The 21,869-nt window shown below is 36.7% G+C and overlaps 1 protein-coding gene across 1 annotated transcript; it reads right to left on the bottom strand.

Annotated features, from left to right (window-relative positions):
* Positions 1–13,961: 13,961 nt before the first annotated feature.
* Positions 13,962–19,577, bottom strand: TTA1 (class I heat shock protein, putative (DUF1423)). The gene is made up of 2 exons (XM_086666692.1): positions 17,322–19,577; positions 13,962–14,730 (listed from the first exon to the last, which is right to left on the bottom strand). Exons 1-2 carry the CDS (start codon positions 19,204–19,206, stop codon positions 14,150–14,152), a joined length of 2,466 nt encoding a protein of 821 aa, XP_086522818.1. The 5' UTR covers positions 19,207–19,577; the 3' UTR covers positions 13,962–14,149.
* Between the last annotated feature and the right edge of the window lie 2,292 nt (positions 19,578–21,869).

Raw genomic sequence — 21,869 nt, forward strand, 5'->3', positions numbered from 1 at the left:
TACCAATCATGATTGTCTAAGAAAAAAATATTTCTCACAGGCATTTCATCTAACAACTTTATAGCTATTTGAACCAACCTACGTCTTGTATAACCAACTAACGTTGCATTCCAAGCAACAACATCTCTTTCAAGCATTTTATCAAACACATTGCTTGCATCAACTATACTTTCACAACTTCGATATAAATCCAACAAATAAATTTGAACATAAACATCAAAACTAACAAATTGTCATCCATCATTCATAACTCAATGAAAATAAAGCAATGAAGAAGTTGGATTATACCTTGAAACACTATCAAATTCTCCTTCCATTGAAAGTATATAAAACTTTCTCTCTCTAGAATTTAGAACCAAAAACTAAATCAAACCCCTTAAAAGCCTCTTCAAACAACAAACAAATAGATTAAATCACCAAAACCTAAAAACATCAACCTATCTTATAGCCAAAATCGATTCAAACCCCAGAAATTTTAATCGGAGTCGACAATCCAACTTGGTTCGTTCATGAGAAAAACTCAAGTTCCTGATTTATTAGTTAGATTATTACTAGGTATTTCTAATTGAATGAAGGGTATTTTTGACTCTTAAAAAGTTGGTGCCTTTAAAAATGTCCTTCAAGCCTATTTTTATAACTTACTTGGGGCCTAGCTAGTTAAAAAGATGGGTTGTCTTTTTAACAAAAAAATACAAGAAATTGGGCCTCCGGCCCAAATTCCTTTATTACACATCATGAAAAAAGTGAAAAAAAAACAAGCATTTTCATCCGTCATTAAAACACATCTAATTTCTAATAGCTTAGTTAAAGACATAAAATGGAGGATGAAAGAAACATAGAGAATAAAAAATCTTAGTTAAATAAACATAAATATGTCAGAATTTAAAATTACAAAAAATATTTGGTCAAACAGTAAGGTGGCTGGTCAAGAACAGATGCCCAACTAGGGAAGTTGTGCATCTTGTCAAGTAACAACTCATTTTTTTATTAGGGCAAGTCTAACGTTAAGGGGGTGAGGCTCCCAAATTCAAATTTGGGAGCCCCAACCATTCAACCCGGGAGTCCTGGGGCTAGGAGCCCCACCATCTCGGAGTTATCTCTCTCTCTCTCTCGAGACAGAGTAATATCAAATTATAATTTTGTATTTCAAACTACTAATTTATAGTCGAAAATTGAAATCGAAATTCTGCACACATATATCGCACACATACAAAATTTCGATTTGGGAGCCCCTTTTAGGAGCCCGAAATGGGTGTTGAAAAATTTTGAGGGCTCCCAAAATTGGGAGCCCGAGCCCCTACACTGGACTTGCCCTTACACATGAATCCTTGCAAGGGCTATATTCCTGACTCTTTACTCCTCATTCTGCCCCTGGTCATGGACAACACTTTTATCAACACCAAGGTCTTGAAGGGCAAAATCCCCCAGAGTAATATTCTCGACTACAGAAGTACACCAATAAGTGAACGTTATTCAGTTTCTGAATTGGATCTAGAGACAGTTGGTTGCTTTTTAGCAGTCATTGAAACCATGGATGTTATTTGGTTTGCGAACTAGATCTTGAGAAGTGAGTTGTTTCTTAGTACTCCACGATACTAGATTATCCTCCTGAAATATAAAAGAACTTATAGTATATCGTCTCGTATAGGGACAACTACGACAATCGACATCTAATTATGCTATTAAAGTATCACAAACGAACTCCTTAATAACGGAGGTCTGCGAAAATTAAGTCGATACCTTGAGCTTCGTCTTGCCTCGAGGTACGGGAAGGTGGTCCGAGCATAGATTTACCCAGCCTGAGCCTTGGCTGGAGCTAAGGTCTTGAGTAGAGAAATCAGTATTTGAGCTCGGTCTACCCGAGCTTCAAGAATAGCTTGAAGAAGGCTGAATGGAATGGATGGATAAAGCACGTTAAAAACCCACTATCTAAGCAAGAACCGTTAACTACGAGAGAATTTATCAATGTCGGAAGATACACGCTCATGGGATATTATCATCCTAATGACCATCAACACGAGGCTCCATCTAATTGGGTGCTTTGTGATGTACATATAGCATGTAACAAGTAAAAACTGTAATGATCTCGTGTCAAAAATAAAATAAAAATAGAATGTGTCTTCAAGCACAATTTTTCGTTCTTTAAAGAAAGCAAAATGGAAGAAATACACATCTTTATTTATGTACATTTGGAGTCTTACAACTCTTGCACAAAACACGATTATTGTATTATTGTATTCTTATTTTATACTGAAACCATAAACTATCCGGTCCTACTAAATCCCATGTATTTGGAAAGAGGAGGTAATGGAAGTTTTAATAAGGTTCAAGAAGAGATAAGAGAGTAAGATTTAAGGTTGTTGGAAGTTTTTATTCTTGGGCTTATCTCTCTCTTGAGGCCCACAAAGAGTGCTCCAGAACAGGGGCACCTGGAGGCACCCTCTGGCAATTCAAATCGATTGCACTATTCATTCTAGCCGTTGCATTCCTCCATTTTCCAACTGCCACTTTCAATTCCAATTTGAATGAACGGCGGATATTTAGTTAATCCAACGGGCCAGATATTTTACCACACTTTCTCTCTTCACTATATATATTTCTATCTTCCCTTTTTTTTTCTTACTCATCACGAGAAATCCCACTTTCTATTTTAGAGCATTTTCTTTCTACTCACTTCTTCTGTCATCTCTCTGAAACTAATCACAAAACCCATTCAAGAACATTTGAAAAACCCTTTTCTGTTTCAATCGGTTCTTTGTTACCCATTCTTGAACCGATTGATTTAGGGTTTTATTATTTCATCTTATCAGGAATTCTTGAATCGATTGATTTAGGGTTTTATTATTTCATCCCCGCATGCTGGTATGTCTGCCCGTCTGCAAGACCCAGCTAAAGCGAATATCATCAAGTTCCCTTGGGACTCTCTCTCTCTTTACTTGTAGTTCGTAACTTCAAAGCAACGACAACAGCTTCGGTGTAAGCACCAGTGTTCTAACTGTGACTTAGAATCAGACCTTGGTTACGGCTTCATCATCAACTTAGACTTTAGGCAGCACTGACTTTGACACAAGCTACAGCCTTGCCCCATTTTGAAACTGGAGTTACCACTCCAACCAGGGGCGGGCCCACATAGGGGCCCGTGGGGGCGCAGGCTCCCACGACCCAAATGTGAGCTCCTCTAATAGTAGTAATCAAACAAGGCCGCAACGGTGCCTGTAGTATTATTTTATGACAACCTAACCCAAGGCCAGCCCAATATATTAGTTATTGAGTAAAGGATTCAATGGCCCACCACTATTATTTGCTTTGACTATCACTTCCAACCTTACACATCATCAACTTCTATTGAAAATTTAAATACCCACAGATTCACTTTGACCGTGCAATAACCCCACTGTCCCACTTTGACTGTTCCACCATCCGATAAAGCAATAACCCCACCTTCCCACTTGGAGGTAAGGGTGGGAATCGGTCCGGACGGGCGGGAAACGGACACTAACTCAACCGGTCTGGGCGGAACGGACACGAGTCCTAAGTGTCCACTCGGACATCCGGACAAAACGGGCGGACATTTCGGATTTTTCTCCAACAAAGTGCCCGTCCGTGACCGTTTTGATAGTCGGGCAAACGGGTATCGGTCGGGCGGACACCGGTCACTAATGAACAAATAAAGAAACTTTTATTCAAAATTTAAAATGTTTAGTCGCTAAATACAACTTTCTAAAACTCCCACTTTACAATTCTAAAAAGTAAATGAATTCAAAATCGCAAGATAAGCATTGAGATTCTCATGGATTATGATCGGTTTCTATGCTTCTTCTCATGGATTACGACCGGTTTGTTGTGGATTCTCGGGTTATTGATGAGATACTGAGATTGTGGAGGAGATAGAGACTAGAGAAGTAGAACGACGAAGACAAAATTAAGAAAAGTGATTTCTAGGGTTATTTATTTTTACTCTTGAAATCTAGTGGTTGTAGCTAACTCTACAAATCTAAAGGCTTAAAATCGATCATATAGGCGGGCGGGTATAACGGGTAGGATAAACAGATGGATGTGGACGGGTTCGGTCGGGTGGACGGGTTCGGTCGGGCGGACGATATAAGTGGGCGGACTCGGTCGGACCACCGGGTAAAGACCTATGCCCGCGTCCGTCCGCTTAAGATCTTTCGGACGGGCGGGTACGGACTAATTCGGGCATCGGACGGTCACGGACCCTTCGGACTCGGATGGTCGTGGGCGGGTTCCGGGTTTCCGGGCCAAAATCCCACCCCTACTTGGAGGTAACCATTAAATACTAATTAGAATTTCTTAAGTCCTCATTTTTTTTTAAAATCTTTATAATTATAGTTGGCTATTTCTATTTTACTTATTGTTTTCTATTCTAATCAAAGTTAAGCTTCCAATCTACTATTATAGACCAATCATAATTCTAATCAAATAAGAAACAAACAAGATACAAAAGTTATAAATTACGGTTCTCAGGTTTTCTTACAAAATCCTAGTCTCATATTTTCTTTGTCGTGATATCAAAAGAAGATAGGTATATGATTTTTCTTTTCTGTTCTTATGCGATTTAAATAAAAAAAATTATTTTTAATAAGTTTATTAAAGTCCGTAAACAAATTCTACTTATATATATGGTACTTATATTTCCAGAAAGTCACGGAGAGACATTTTAAACAAAAGTTATGGATGAATCTTCATCACAATTCAAGAAGCTTCGTAATAGTTCAGAAGAAAATCATGATAATATTCTGTTGTCATCACCACAGATGGAACAAGAAAATAATTCTAGAATCTTCATCACAATTCTGCTTTGATCCGTCTTGCTAAATTTTACCTACAAGATTTTTCTAATACAGGTCTAATGGTGTTTGAAGACCAACTTGAAAATTATATAATTGATATGAAATCTAGCGATGAGTTCATAGGATTGTTTACTTACTATTGATCTTGCAAAAAAGATGGTAGAGAAAACAAAATATAAGGTGTAACCGCTTGTTTACTTACTATTGACATTGACATTAACACTTCCAGTTGTAACTGCTACAGTAGAAAGAGTGTTCTCTAGTATGAGTATTGTGAAAAACAGATTACAAAATCGAATGGGAGACGAATGTATGAATGATAATTTACTTTCATACATTGAGAAGGATGTATTTGATACTCTTAGTAATGAAGTTATTATGAAACAATTTCAGAAGATGAGAACTCGTCGAGGACAACTATAAATATATAAATAAGTAAAATTATTATGAATCAACAAAAGTCATTTTTTATAGCATATAAAATTGTTATTTCTTTTGACTTGAATGTGCCCCCACATCGAAAAAATCCTGGCTTCGCCACTGACTCCAACCCTTAACTCCCTTTTATGTCCCCTACTAAGAAGCGGGAGCGTGAACCGCTTTCCATATCTTGTACAATAGTTACAATAGTTTTTGAGAACTACTTTGTGGGCCTTCCCAAATCAAGAAAAGAAAGTAGGAGCTTGGCTGAGGGGAGAAGAAGAAAGTACGCTGCTTTAGTCATGTTCCGTATAGCAGGGCCTTCCCTTATCTTATATAGAACCAGACCTTATATCTCTCTCTCTCTCAATAATTGGTATTGAACTTAGTTGGATCCAATCCAATCAACCACTAAAAGTGCTCACAATGTTCCAACCACGCATAAGTGTTAAGATTGAATCCTGGAAATCTATTTCATGTATACTAAGAGAACAGTAACATTTACAAAGAGACGTCAAGGTCCTTTTAAAAGAGTTGATGCTATGTGTATTGAATGTGACACTGACATTGTAGCGATTGCTTTCACCGAGGTTGGTAATGTCTTCTCCTTTAGTAATACCTCAGTCAATTCTGTTATCGATCATTACATCAATGCAGTTGAAGTAGAAGAGATAGAGGAGAGACAAGCTCAGAAGAAGAGGAAGTTAACTGATGATGCTGAGTTTTTGTGGGAACATATTGACCCTAGCAAACTCGATTACATCGTACCTGCGAAATGTATTGATCGGTTTGAAGCATAATGTCAGGAAAAGGCTTGAGGAACTCACCTCGTCATCTTCTCTTATGGCAGGCATAACTGTTGAAAATTTTGCTAGTCCCGCTGCTTCCACTAGTTTTGATATTTCTGCTGCTTCTACTAGTTTCAACATTCCTGCTGCTTCTACTAGTTTCGTTGTTCCTGCTTCTTCTACTAGTTTCGATATTCCTGCTGCGTCTTAATAACAGTAATATGATAAAGACAACAAGGGTTTATGAAGGAAGAACAATGAAGAACTAGGGTTTGCGAATGAAGAACAGAGAAGAGCAGATGGCTAGGGTTTCGAATGAAAGGAAATGAGTTAGGTTTTTCTAAACTCATTTTCTCAACCTAAGTCAACAAGTCTGTGATTGACTCAGTCATATCCAGTCAAAGCCCGGTCCTTCAAGTCCAGTCAAAGTCTGTCTTCAACTTCTCTAAAGGCAGCCTCCATAAACCTGAAATAAGATTAGTAGTAAATAAGTTGTTGTTAGTACAACTAATTCTGTTATGAAAACATAATTAGTTATAACTAATTCTGTTTTCATAACAGAATCTATTTTCTCTTTTCTCTTCCTTATAAATAACTCATGTAAGCAAATAGACTAACTGATTGGAAATAAAATTCAGAGCTTGAGAAATCTTACATGGTATCAGTCTCAGTGTTAGATCCTAACTAGGGTTTCCATCAAGCTCAAGAACAATCACCATTTAACATCTCGTAAAATCAAACATTCAAACAAGAAAAAGAAGAAGAAGAAGATTAAAATCATTCAATTAGAAGATAAAATCATCATTCAGTTCTAGATATCAAGTTAGTTACTATTTTTTTTCGGCCTTAATTCCAATTCATCAATGGCTTCCGCAACTCACGGTACTTTACCACCTATCTCTGCTGTTACTAACTTCATAACTGAGAAATTAGATGATTCTAACTATCTCATGTGGCGTGACCAAGTAGAAACTATGTTAAAAACTTAGGATCTCATAGGTTTTGTGAATGGTTCATTTGAAGAACCACCTCAATTAAAGTTCATTCAAGGAATTGAACAAGTTAACCCAGATTTCCAGATTTGGAGATCAAAAGTAAGTTTTGTAATGTCTTTCCTGAAAAGTACTCTGTCCAAATCGATTTATTATGATATATATGGATTACGATCTGCAAAAGAAATTTGGGAATACCTAGATCTAACAAATAATGAAGGATTAGAGTCTAAGAAAGATCAACTAAGAAGAAAATTACAAACTGTCAAGAAAGGAGATGCATCTATAGTTGAATACTTAAGAGAAATTAAGCATATTTCAGATTCTTTAATGACTGTTCATGATAGAGTTTCTGTTTCAGAGTTGGTTCGAATTGCTTTAAATGGTCTTTCATCAGATTATGATCAATTCACTACTGCTCTTAGAGCACATAATAAGCTTTTATCACTAGCCCAGCTTAAGTTTAGGCTTACTCAACATGAACAGTGGTTATCTAGCAAGGATTATGTTCATGAAGCTTATTATATAAACAAGTCAAATCAAAAACAAGTTTCAAGAACCAAACCTTCACCTTCATACTATAGAAATATGGCTTCAAATCAAAAGAAAGATGTTCCTGCTCCTGTCAACACTCAACACAAAAGTCAGAGAGCTGAGGATTTTGATTTCTCCTCAATTCCTTGTGGAATTTGTAAGAGGTGGGTTCATTCTGCTGGAGTTTGCTATTTTAGATACAAACCCAACAATATAAAGCCTCATTCTGGTTATCATACTGAAGAACAACCTGAAAATTTAGATTCTAGCTTTCCTAATCAACATTTAGAATCTAGGTCATACCCATATGCAGAAGAATCATTATTGGAATGTAACAATGCTATGGTTTATGAAAATAAGTACAAAGTGGATAGGTATAGCTATGATCAAAGTGATGATGAAGAAGTATATCAGGAATGTCACACTGCTATTCTATCTTCTGAAAATGAAGATATATTCTATGAATGTGAAGATATTCAAATTGAGGGTAAATATGAAACCTGTTATACTACAAGTGATCAATCACTTTTATCATCTAAAAAAGATCAGGCCTGATTAGCTGACACAGGAGTTAGTAGTCATATGACTCATGCTGCAGCTAACATAATCTCACCTCAAGCATACAAAGAGACTGAAGCAGTCATGGTTGGCAGTGGAAAGTTTTTGCAAATTGAAAGTACAGGTACATCAAAACTTTCTGCCTCAACTTTTTTTTTTGATCTAAACAAAGTTTTGTGTGTTCCTCATCTAAAAAGTAATCTACTTTCAATCTCTAAGTTTACTAAAGATAACTCTGTCTCAGTAGAGTTTATGCCATGGGGTTATAGTATTAAAGATATCTGGTCCAAACAAATTCTAGCAGAAGGACCAGTCAAAAACAACTTATACCCTATAGAAGTTCATCAAAATATCACTCATAACAAGCATGAAGTTGCAAATCTAACTCAAACTGCATGTTCTTATGATACTTGGCATGCTAGACTTGGTCATACACATGTTGATGTGATAAGACAACTCAACAAAGGTAACAAAATAGTACTTTCTACTACAAACCCACACTCATTTTGTAACTCTTGTGCATTGGGTAAAAGTAAGTGCTTACCATTTCCTTCATCTAGTAGTACTACCAACACTCCTCTTCACTTGGTTCATTGTGACATTTGGGGACCAGCCCCTGTCACCACATTAAATGGGGCAAGGTACTATATACTGTTTCTTGATGATTTTAGTAGATTCAGCTGGATTTATGCTATGAAAGTGAGGTCTGATAGCTTGAAGTGTTTTACTCATTTTAAAACAACAAATGAGAATCTACTTAAGGTAAAAATAGTCTATTTTCAATCTGATGGTGCTCCTGAGTTACAAAAGGGAGATTTCAGGAAATATTTGGACTCAAATGGTATTATATTCAGAAGTTCCTGCCCATATACTCCTCAGCAGAATGGTAAGGCAGAAAGAAAACACAGACATATCACAGAATTGGGTAACACTATATCATTTCACTGCTCTTTACCAAAATACTTATGGTTTCATGCATTTAGTACTGCTGTCTACATCATTAACAGACTACCCACAACTATACTTCATGGATTATCTCCTTTTGAAGTACTGTTTCATATGTCACCTGATTATTCTACTCTTAGGATATTTGGATGTGCTTGCTATCCTCATTTAGGAGATTTGAGGAAGGACAAGTTAAGTCCAAAGAGTATTATGTGTGTGTTTTTAGGCTACAGCAATGAACACAAGGGCTACAGGTGTTATGATCATGTCTCTAAGTGACTTTATATTTCCAGACATGTTACTTTTGATGAGGGTAATCTTCCATATACCAACATCTCTAAGCAACAATCTAGTGGTGGTCAGAGTTCTCAGCCATTTATTTCACTGCCTTTCCCTCCTCTCATCACTCATCAGCCCACAGACCCTGAATTAGGTTCATCTAGTCTACATACTAGCTCACCAGCTAACTCTGGGTCATCTCAGCTACCTACCTCTGAGACAGGGACACCTATCTGTTTCGTTAGTCCACCAGCTATCTCACAAGGGCAACTTCCTACTGAACAAATGATTACAAGAAGGAAAAATGGCATTATCAAGCCTAAACAGTTACCTACTGACTTTGTGGCTCATTTCTCCTCACCCCACACTTTAAATGTGGCCTATCTAACCATTCTAAAGTTACCAACAGAACCTACTTCCTATAAGGAGGCAGCCAAGCAAGTAGAATGGTGTCAGGCAATGAATGATGAGTTTCTAGCTCTACAACAGAACCAAACTTGGTCTCTTGTTCCATTTAACAAATCCATGAATATCTTAGGCTGCAAATGGGTCTATAAGTTGAAACAAAAGAGTGATGGTTCTATTGAAAGGTACAAGGCTAGGTTAGTAGCAAAAGGATTTCATCAACAAGAAGGTGTTGATTTTGCAGAGACTTTCAGTCTTGTTGTTAAAGCAACCACAATCAGACTTATTCTCACTATTTCTGTCACAAAATCTTGGCACATCAAACAGTTAGATGTGTCAAATGCCTTCCTTCATGGTGTTCTAGAGGAGGATGTGTTTATGGTTCAACCTCAAGGGTTTATTGAGCCAGGAAAGGAAGACTATGTCTGTCATCTACACAAGGCCTTGTATGGCCTTAAACAAGCACCAAGGGCATGGTTCAATAGATTTGCCAACTTCCTATGTCAATATGGATTTCAGAAAAGTAAAACAGATCATTCCATGTTTGTGTTTCATGCTAATTTAGACATAATGGTTCTTCTACTTTATGTAGATGATATTATTTATACAGGCAACTCTACATCACTGATCAATAAGCTTGTCAAAGATCTCAGTAAAGCTTTCAAAATGAAAGACTTAGGGGCTTTATCATATTTCTTGGGTATTGAGGTCTCTCATGATATATCAAAATCAAGCATTTTATTAACCCAGAAGAAATATACCTTGCAGCTACTTCAAAAGGCATCTATATTGGATTCCAAACCTTCTAAATTGCCTGTTTCAAGTGGACAGAGACTTTCCATCACAGATGGTGTTGAGCTTTCCAACCCTTCAGAATACAGGAGTCTTGTAGGAGCTCTCTAGTATCTCACATTAACAAGACCAGACATCTCCTTTGCCGTTAATTACACAGCCCAATTCATGCACAAGCCAACAGATAAACATATGGTCATTGTCAAGAAGATAGTGAGATACTTAAAGGGATCAATGGGTTCTGGAATTCAAATATCTAAGGGAGACTTATCATCTCTCACAGCTTACACAGACTCGGATTGGGCAGGGTGTCCAGATTCGAGAAAGTCTACTGGAGGGTTTTGTGTCTTTCTAGGTTCCAGTCTTATTTCATGGAGTTCTATGAAACAGGCTACAGTAGCCAAATCTTCTACTGAAGCCGAATATAAATCTCTTTCTACAACTGCTACTGAGTTAGTTTGGGTTTCTTACCTCATGGATGAACTGCGTTTTGCTCTCACAAAACCCTTTCGTGTGTTCTGTGATAACATCAGTGCGAAACATCTCGCCTCCAACCCCATCTTTCATGCCAGGACGAAGCACATCGAGGTTGACTATCACTATGTACGAGATCTGGTTACAAATGGTACGATTGTTGTGGAGTATGTTTCCACCAAGGATCAGCTTGCAGACATATTTACGAAGGGGTTATCTCTGGAAACCTTTACAACTCTTCGAATCAAACTAATGGTTCATCTTTCTTCTTAACCATTGGTTTGAGGGGGGCTATTAACAGTAATATGATAAAGACAACAAGGGTTTATGAAGGAAGAACCATGAAGAACTAGGGTTTGCGAATGAAGAACAGAGAAGAGCAGACGGCTAGGGTTTCGAATGAAAGGAAATGAGTTAGGTTTTTCTAAACTCATTTTCTCAACCTAAGTCAACAAGTCTGTGATTGACTCAGTCATATCCAGTCAAAGCCCGGTCCTTCAAGTCCAGTCAAAGTTTGTCTTCAACTTCTCTAAAGGCAGCCTCCATAAACCTGAAATAAGATTAGTAGTAAATAAGTTGTTGTTAGTACAACTAATTCTGTTATGAAAACATAATTAGTTATAACTAATTCTGTTTTCATAACAGAATCTATTTTCTCTTTTCTCTTCCTTATAAATAACTCATGTAAGCAAAGAGATTAATTGATTGGAAATAAAATTCAGAGCTTGAGATATCTTACACGTCTACTAGTTTTGACGTTCCTGCTTCTTCTACAAGTTTCGATCTTTCTGCTTCTTCTACTTTCGATGTTCCTGCTTCTTCTACTAGTTTCGATATTCCTGCTGCTTCTACTAGTTTCGATGTTCCTGCTTCTTCTTCTACGACAACTGCTACTGATTTCGCTGCTACCGAAATGGAAGAAGAAGATCATTCACTGTTCTTAACAGAAGAAGACTTTTCATTTTTAGTGAATGAAGGTAAGTTTCCATTAATAACAGAGAGATATGATTTTTCGTTCTTAGAGGAGGAAGATGATTTTCATTGGCCACTTAAAGATGATGTATCTGATATCGCTAACATTTTCGAAGAAGCAGATGAAGAGGGGCAACAACTAGCTTCGTTACTATGTGATATTCAAAGACAACTTCATGAATGAGATTGACCAACATTGTTCATTGTTCTGTAATATTTAGAGTCTATTTCATGAAGGAGGTTGACGTTCATTCCTCTGTGATATTCGATGATCATTTGATGAAGAGATTGTCGTTTTTTTGGGGTTATAAATTTTTGTTAATGTAGTTTGTCTTCAACCCTTTAATTGAATTTGTTAATTGTTAGTACCATTTTTATAGTTATAGACCTTCTGGTTATGTAATTCATTGAAGCAATTCTCGTTCATGTTGATTCAGATTATCTGTTTATAATCTCAATAAAAGTTCTTTTTTTTTTGTTCAATCTCATTCCTGTGTGTTTTGTGTGTATATCTTTGTTAATATAGTTCACTTCAACCTTCAATTTGATTTGTTATTTGTAGGAACCACTCTTATAGTTTCGTTTAGTGTAATTCACCATTGATATCTTGTTGATTGAGATTATCAGATTGGATGACATTAAAGTTCTTACTATTGATATTCTTGTTTAGGTTTTTGCAACTATTCTTGTTTAGGTTTCCACTTGATTAATTGATTAACAAGTTATTTCACATTTTTAACGGTTTAGGAGACATGATAGATATTATGACCTTGATAGATGTCGCGGCTAGAGACGTTTGCTTCCAACAAAAACTCCATTACAGGTATATCGGGCGTTGGTGTCCATATATAGACGGTAAAATTTTATGATAGGTGAGAACCTAATTGAGGGGCCTAAACAAAATCTTTAGTTACCACCATCACCCACTACCATTCTAATTCTCCGTCCATCACCATGTTAAGAGGAAGATGGTGCCAATGATGAAGGAGAGGTGGTTATGGTGGTAGTTGATATAGAAGATGAAGATGGTGGTGTTTGAGGGTGAAGGAGAAGATGGTTGTTAGTGGCGATTCTGAGAGACTTACTGGTGTGGTAACTGTGGTGGAGGTCGGTAATTGGGGTGATTGTTAAATATTTTTTTGACATTCCTCAATTAATTTCAAAACAAGAGAAGATTTTAGACACAAAATATTTGTACGACCCTTTTTAAAATTCCAATTTCAAAACAGAGAAGATTTTAGATAAATTTAATTTTGAAGTAAAGAGAAGCATTTTATCAAGGATGGAAGGATCAACTGACTTGAGCGTCAGAATGGTTTCTAAGTGTTTTGCAGGCTCCGTCTCATCGGATCACATAAGCAAAAGGGAAATGATAGAGTGACTTAGAAATTGGTACTTAGAGGGTGACATATTTCCTTATTTAGAAATAAAAGCGGTCCCCACCGTAGTCAAACTTTGAAAAGACCTTGTCTTTTAGTGATTCCACATCAGCTGGGCATTAAAATGCCCAAAAAATTGGGCACTCTAGCATCTCCCTAAGCAAAATTCATCAGTTGTTCGTTGATACTTCCTTATCCCAGTGATACCCGCAAACCACTAAAGTGTTAACCCTTGAAATATGTTCCCATCATCTTTATTGGATTGATTTCAATTGGGTGTTAAGTGATTTGTAAGTACTAACCAACTTTCTCAGTATTTAAAACATCGAAATGCTCCCGACTGGTTCAGCCAGGCTGACTGCACAGTCCAAGAAGGTAAGCAAGGTCACGAACTGTCCCCGTTTCGGGCTCGGGATCTTTCAGACTGGGTAGGCAGGAGTATGCTTACCCACTCGATCTGTCCAGAGAGGGCGATCCGCCTATAGCGTGCCTGTCAAAGGGATGCTTGGGGGTTTAACAGCAAGAAAGTGGCATCCCGATACACGCCCCATTTCAAATTTCATTTCTTTTAGCTCGGGCCTGTAAGACAGTAAGATTGGAGGACTCTCCAAATAAGCAAGTGAAACTTCCAATTTAATCCTCCATGCAAAATACGTATCCGAAATAGAAAAATAGAGAACACGAACAAAAATAGCAACATAGACATACTAGAGTATAGTTTAGTCCCTCTCATCCAGGGATACGTCAATCTTTGGGTATCACCATATGTATATATAGAGAGAGTGAGAGAGATTTGACTTCTAACCCCATTGCTGTTTCGTTGCTTCCATCCTCTCAAGCAAGCTTGCAATCTCAGCTTGCATTCTGATCTTCATGTTATAATAATCACAATGAGAGTTTTCAAAGGCCTTCAATTCCTCAAGTTTCTTTCTTCGCCTTTCCTCCACATCCTGTAAACACAATTTTGAAAGTTTCCCTTCATATTCTTCTTCTAGTTTTTCACTTTTAGCACGTGCCATCCGTTGATATCCCTCTGCTTCTCTTCTTGCATCATCAGCTTTACTCTGAAACATTCTTGCTTCTGCTTCCTTTATCCTGATAACACTTTCCAGGCTTTCAAAACCATCTTGTAAGAAAATGTCTTTTTCAACTGATCTATCACTCATCAGAGCTTTTAGGTCATTTTGTCTAGCATTGTCTCTGTGAGACGGTGAATCCTGCCGTATACTAGAAGAACTTATGTTGTAAGGAATAGATTTCGAATTGAGAGAATTGGGCGGAGGAAGAGATATTGATTCTGCCCTTTGGCTTATTTGAGCTGCTGCTTGTATATTTTTCGAGGAAGTACTACCAGAACCAGAAAAGTCGAATTCGCCTGCATCTGTATTTCATATAATAGAGCAATAGTCAGTTTTAGAAGTAGGGTTTTCTTTCATTTTCTCGATTAAAAAGGAAAGAATAAACTAATAAGAAAACAATCGACAAATATATATATATATCAACAGTTCCACACAAAAATGATCAAGCTCAAATTTCACAAACAAGTTGTAAGGAAAATATGCAAGTCCAGTAAACGAACAAATAAATAAACTTCGTTGAGATTTGAGTCATCTACATCACAAGAAAGGAGAAAGTATCTAAAACATATTTCAAAAATGTGTTCAAGCGAACTTGTCCAATGAGTCTCAGTACTCAGCAGAGTGTCCAGAATCCAGACCACACAAATTTCAGCACTACTTACTCTAACAATCAACCATTGCCATGAAAAGAAGAGTTATTTTCACTATGAACAAACGTTCATGTTCCACTTGGTAAGATGTGAATATCTACCCACTCACGGTCTGAGGTATGCTTATATTGTCTATCTTGGTCCAAGTAAGATGTAACCAGTTTTCTGTAAGCTTTGCACCTCTTTAGTCGGGAAAAGACTGGTGTAAATTGCACTCTACCCATTCTAAAACCACGAATACACCGACCTCTTTTACCAAATTTATGCCAACTAACTACAATTGTCTCCTCAGGATGCAACTAAATATAGAACATCAAACCAGTGAATCTTTACAAAATACACGGCATACCCAGCAGAGAGATATTTCATAAAGCATACATATATATGAACACAGAGCACACACACACACAAATACACACACAGAAGTATAAATATGGACACAACACACACAAACATATATATATATATATATATATATATATATATATGTATGTTACAATGTCCAGGCAAGCATCAGATGCTGTGATGAATGCTGCATCTCTAAAAACGAAACAGACATGCTTTTAAGTTTTATCATCTAACCGGATACGTTTCAGTTGGCCCTGTAAAATGGGTCACTGGTCCACAGGTTGACCATAACTCGACCAGTTTTCTAAATGAGACAAGCGTAGGGTTGAGCGGTTGAGCCAACCTCAGACCATTATGCACTTCCAGCATAGATTTTATGCTTATGACCAGTCAGTCAAGTCCAGATAGATCTAGTCAATTACCATGGATGAAATCTACACTGACTCGGGGCGAGTAATAAGAACATGGAACATTTGAAGTTCATCATGTAAATGGTACCTTCATACTACAACTTGATTTAACAATAAATTTTATGCTTATTACCATGTGCTTATAACTTTACCCTATACATGAATATATGCACATGATATGAGTTCTTGTTAACCAATACAAAAGTCTACCTGACATTTATAAGAGAGCCCATATAGCCTGAGCAAGCAGTATCTAGTTCATAAAGTTCTTAAGAAAGATCAGCTGGACTTGTACTTGGGACACAGAAAAATTTCCTAAACAATGTGGTACTTGAGTTGGAAAATGTCTCTCCTTATATAGTTTGTCAATATTTTGATAGTATAAAATAGTAACCAGTTAATGGGTATATCTTCCTAGCTATTGTCAATATTCGTTTCCGTGACAGATCACAGCGAAGCACAAGTAAAGTAAGAATTCATCTTGGAATTTTCCTATGTGCGCAGTTAATCCAATACCCGGCCAAGTTTTTGTAGTATTATCACTTTCTTTTCATCACTATCTGAAGATCCAAACAAAAGGATAGGAAAGAACGTGGAAGCTCATTTCCGAATAAACACTTAATCAGCCTTTATTGTAGAGAGATGTTTTAAGTTATGGCTGTACCAGTTGCCACCTAGAGGAGATAGCAGCAATAATTTACATGGAAGTAGTTGAGTTAATCAAGAAACTTTACGAAATCTAGCTACTGAAGAGACACAATGAGTTGCTGCCACGGTGGACCTTGCCAAAACAAGCAAAAACAAAAGAAGAAACAAAAAGTACAAGAAGACAACATGTTCGGAGATATCGAGAGGATGTCGGATTCTAAAATGAGAACACATCAATACGTAACCATAGATACGGGAGAGCTAAGAGAACATGAAAGAAGTATGAATTTACATATTTGTGAACATAGCCTCTGAACTATCAATAAAGTCCATATAAGACATATTGGCACCCCTACTCCAAAATTAAGGCACCGACAAGCATCAAGTTTAAAAGAACTTGTCAAGGTTTATAGTGTCCTTACCGGAGTTCTATGAGAGAAAGAACTGCCGGCAAAGTTCATGGTTGGAATAGAAAAGAGGAAATTTGTCACTTCTCTCTCCATGGCATTAACTACTTAATTAATGCAGACGCAGTAAGTGCTTATCAACACATCCACCGACGTAACATAATTAAATCCATGCAATTATCCAGTTACTATAACATTACCCAAGGAATACGCACAAAAGTTTACGCAAATGCAACAAAAAACAGAAAATGTGATTGAATACACTATCCGGGAACCCGTCTTAGTCATCCAATTCAACACCATGTCAGATACTAACTAAAAAAAATTATTTTTCTGAACAAATAGTTGATGTCAGCACTCAGCTGAAAAAGAGATAAACTCATCACTATGGACGGTAAAAATAGCAGGGTTAAGAGTTCAAAAGACTTACATCTGAAAAATTGAAGGATGAGATTACAAGCATCCACTGAAGAAATGAGGTTATTTTCAAGTTTAGAGAGCATCTCATCTGATTTATTATGGAGTTGCTTCCCCTTGGAGTCCTCACTGCCCCTGAAGATTTGTCTGACACAATCAAGCTCCTTCTTCAGAGTTTCAAGACCCCAGTCTTTTGCACAACATGTGAAAACATCCTTAACAAATCCATACATCTCAGAAGCATGTCCACAACCAAGGCAATGAAATTCCATCTCTGTAGTCCCTTTGGGCCCTCTTAAGCTGGGGCCTGGCTTGATGAGATTCAATTGGATCCCACAAGCAGCATGACACCAGTGCGAACAAACATCACAACCAACCCAACTACACGTGTTGCTAGCACAATCAAAGTTCATACAGACCGGGCACATACAAGCACTGCAAAAGCCCTTCTTCGAAGAACATATCTTGCAATCACAATCCTCAACGGGTAGTAAACTCTTGCAACTCACATTTCCACACCTCGAGAGCAAGAATATCTCAACTAACTCAGACATAGGCAAACTACTCTCCCCATTTACGTAATTTGCTAGACCTGTTTTCAGTGCCACCAAGATGTCGAGTTGAGCCTTGTGGGATTTCAAGAGGGTTTCAAATGTGAGATCTGACCTTCTCCCAAGCCGGTTCTGGAGACCTACCAACTCCTCTCTCTTCTCAGGCATCCCAATAAGATTCTTCAAATACTCCTTAGTGGACTCAATTGTCTCCTCAGGAAGCTCCTCAAATATATGAGACATGACAGGTACAGACTCTGAAACAATTTCTCGTAGAATCCTCTCTGGCCTTGTAAGTTTTCGTGCCCTCCCTACATCTGAATTCTCATATGCTTTCTTTTGTTCAGAAGCTCTTCCCCTTGAATCACCTGAGTGAGTGACATTTCTTGGCCTAGCCGGCAATTCGGATGGGAAGAAGGAATTGTTTTCAGACCCTGCTGGTCTGTATAGACTGCTAGAAGATTCCTTATTCGCCAGTGGATTAGGGTTTCCCTGCAATGAGGGGTAGCTAAAACCAGCATGATTGGACAAACTAACCCCATCTCCGACTGGTTTGAACCGGCTGTGAACAGACCCATTAGTCCCCTCTCCTCCATACCATATCTGATCATTCTCTCTCCTATGGCTCCCTGAGTACTCATAGTTCTCTGTCGAATTTCGAGTGAGAGAGCAGCTAGGGTTATGCGAGAATTGGTGCGAGTATGAATAAGAAAGCGATGCTGCAGTAAAATCATCAGAGCTACCAGTTCGGGTATTATTGTTCGAAGGAGCGTAAGAATGGGTGCTTCTAGTAGGCCTAGGGATCAGAGGTGGCTGATCAGTTTTCGGCAATGGGTTTGCCGAGGTGAGGGATAATGAAACATCAGGAGGAGATAGAGAGAGATTTAGGGTTTCTAATTTTTGCTTCTTGTCTCTTTTATCTCTCTCCATTTCTTCTCCATCATTATTACTCTCTCTTTTAGCAGTTCTTTCACTACTTCCATTCAATTGTAAGAAATCCCTCTCTACCAATCTATCTTCCTCTTCTTCTTCATTAACCACTTCTTTACCCTTATACCTACCTTTCTCTAATGAACTCAATAAATTTTTCCCAGAAATATCCATATCTTGAAAACCCGTTTTAGAATTCTGACATAGATAACTTAATGTTAGTTCTTGAGACCCTAAATTCCCAATTCTCAACTCGTTTGAGCGAAACCCATCACGACCCATCTCTTGTTCATCATTTAAAACCAGTTTTGCTTCTGGATTCTCATGATTTTTCATGGGTAGAGGGCGATTAGATTTGGTTACTGAGTTTTCTGTACCATGAACCAAACTATTTGATAGATCTTTATCTGAAAACATGACGAAAATATATAGAAAGGAAAATATATCTAGAGAGAGAAAATTGAGAAGAGTACCAGAAAATCGAGAACAATGAAACCAAAATACCCCCGACGACTTCTGATTCTTCAGTAATCTCCCCCGCTTTCTCTTCCTCTTTCTCTCTCTAGGTTCAGAGCTCTGGTTCAGCTTGACCTTTTTCACGGCTCCAACGGCAGTAATTTAGTCATCAGGGGAAATAATAAAGAGAGGAAGTATTTTAATTGGAGGAGGTACTCCATTTTTGTATACGAAGGTTCCTGGTGTTGGACCTTTGGGTGTTGTGTGATTCCTACCACCTTCGCCACTTGGAATAATTTATTAGTGGTCCACTCTCACGACGACATGCTTATGACTTTTGTGTTTTCGTTTCTTTTAAATGGATTTTTGTGTTTAATACTATTTTCTTCATTGGTGAAGTCGTTCTAATTCTTTCAACGAAAAAAATCGTTCTGATTTATTAGTATTAGGGTATAGTCCGTACTCATAGGACATTAGATTTTTCTATAAGCATGATATGCAGGTGAAATGATAATCATAATTAAATCAAAGATTGAAATAAAAATATGTATAAAATTTAGAGAAGGATACGATCTTTATTAGATGCAAAAGAAGATTTCGTTTAGTGTAGAAACTAGGTATAACCCGTGCTCATAGGACGCGAAAAATTCCATTTGTTACAGAAGGTATTGGCTATGGATTAAAATTTTGGGGATCTGAAATTAAAATAGTTTGGAATCCAAATGAAGTTTTTTTTTTTTTTTGTTGAAGTTGGTGTCGTTGTATTAATTGATTTTGAATTAAATAAAATGAAGTTGGTGAACACCTTAAATTCACAAAATTGATTTTGATATATTGCATCACAAACTTATAATAGAACTTACAAGAAAATCACAATTTGTGGAGAGGCATTGACATGAATAATAATAACTAACGAAAGATATAAAATGTTGAACAACTCAAGCATTTCTCATTTCATATTTCCAACATGTAGTAGTGAGATTTTTCAACAAAAAAAAAACATGTAGTAGTGAGATGGGGTTGCCAATTGGTGGACAACCAAATTTGTTATGTGGACAAAATGTTCCTTGAGTGTAAAAATAATATATTAGTTTTAAGTGGACAACCAAATCTCTTTCTCTCTCTATAGTTCCTACTCTTTACAGCCATCCATGAGAGTGGGGAATAAAAATCCTCTGCAGAACCACCAATCCATCTTTTTTTTTCTGAGAGATAACATCTTATTAGATTACCTATTTTAGATTTTACCTATTTCTTATCTTTTCTGTTTATGTGAAATCAAATCAAACATATTTTGGCAGGTCTTCTTCCTATTTACTTGGTATCTAGGGTTTGGAAATCAAATCAAACATATTTACTTACTTATGTTAGAAAAACAGATTAATTTGTGTAAGGGTAGTTTCTCTCTCTAGAATATATCATCAACTATTCCTCTACTGGTTTATTAAGGAGAAAATTATAGAAGCAGCAAACCAATAAGATGAACTAATGAAAAATATTATTCTTGTTAGGGTTTTAGTATTTTTTTTATTTATCAAATTATAGGAACAAATAATAAGATAACTAGAGTTTCTGTTGTTTGGCAATGTTGATTCATCAAGAGAAATACCATCAAGGTGGTGGTTGTTGAGCGGAGAAAGCATCGGCAAAGAAATTTACAAGAAACAAAATGTCCCCTTTAAAAATAGTAATTAAGTATATTTCAGCCCAATATAATTGTCCACATAAAAAATTTGTTTGTCCATATATTGTCCACCTGAGATAATTAAGCATCAGATTAAGTGCAAATCACACTATTGCTTAATAACTTTCTTAAAAGGTTCATTAAAATCAACTCCTTCTCTACAAAGGGTTCGTAAGTTAAAAATCCACACTTTAGGATAATAGAAAACCAGGCAAGAAGTTATAGATGTGGATTGAATAAAATGACAGTCAAGAAGTTATCTTACAGATTAAGACATCAAGTTCCATTTTCACGGTCAGCCTTTGATACTCGTAAATCAGTTGAAAAACTCCAAAAATGAGTAAAGAAAGCGTTGGAAGAAAAAACAAAGATTAATTATTATTATTTTAACTCGAAGCGTGTTCTATTATCACCAATGAAGATCATAAAGAGAGATTTAAGGACTAAATTTCTGTATGAAGTCAGAATCTTACGTCACCGACTGATTTATTATTAGTTTTTTCTTTTGTGAACGTTTGACTGAACTTTCTCCGATTATTTCACAAAGTACGGAAGAAATCAAAGCCAAATTAGTAAGAATCCACCTTATCAATCAAACCAGCCAAATCTACAGAAATAAAAAGTAAATCTGAATTTTAAAAGGAAATGAATTATGTTCTAATATATTTCGTTAAGCACAAAAAGAAATTAGTAGTCATTACAAAAATCCGTGAAAACAATCTAAATAAATAAATTTAAAAAGTCAGTAAAACTGAATCTACAAAAATTTAGGAGGATTTTTCTTAGTTGATTTCTTTTAGGTTCAATACATTAGTCAGGTAAGTTAAAGTAGAAAGTACCTTGTAATCCATCCTGAAGATACTCCAACTATTACTTGAAGAGTAAAATATAATGACCACAATAATCAACATGAAAGTTAGAGAGAGGCAAAAACAAATCA

Source organism: Eschscholzia californica, unplaced genomic scaffold (assembly GCF_041429995.1).
Source record: "Eschscholzia californica isolate CP2 unplaced genomic scaffold, dmEscCali1.0.p SCAF_3, whole genome shotgun sequence".
Classification (NCBI taxonomy): domain Eukaryota; kingdom Viridiplantae; phylum Streptophyta; class Magnoliopsida; order Ranunculales; family Papaveraceae; genus Eschscholzia; species Eschscholzia californica.

Coding starts and splice junctions, on each gene's coding strand:
- TTA1 (XM_086666692.1), bottom strand. CDS start 19,206: ATGTTTTCAGATAAAGATCTATCAAATAGTTTGGTTCATGGTACAGAA. Junction 14,731..17,321: donor CATCCTTCAATTTTTCAGAT/GTAAGTCTTTTG, acceptor TATGAAATACAG/ATGCAGGCGAATTCGACTTT.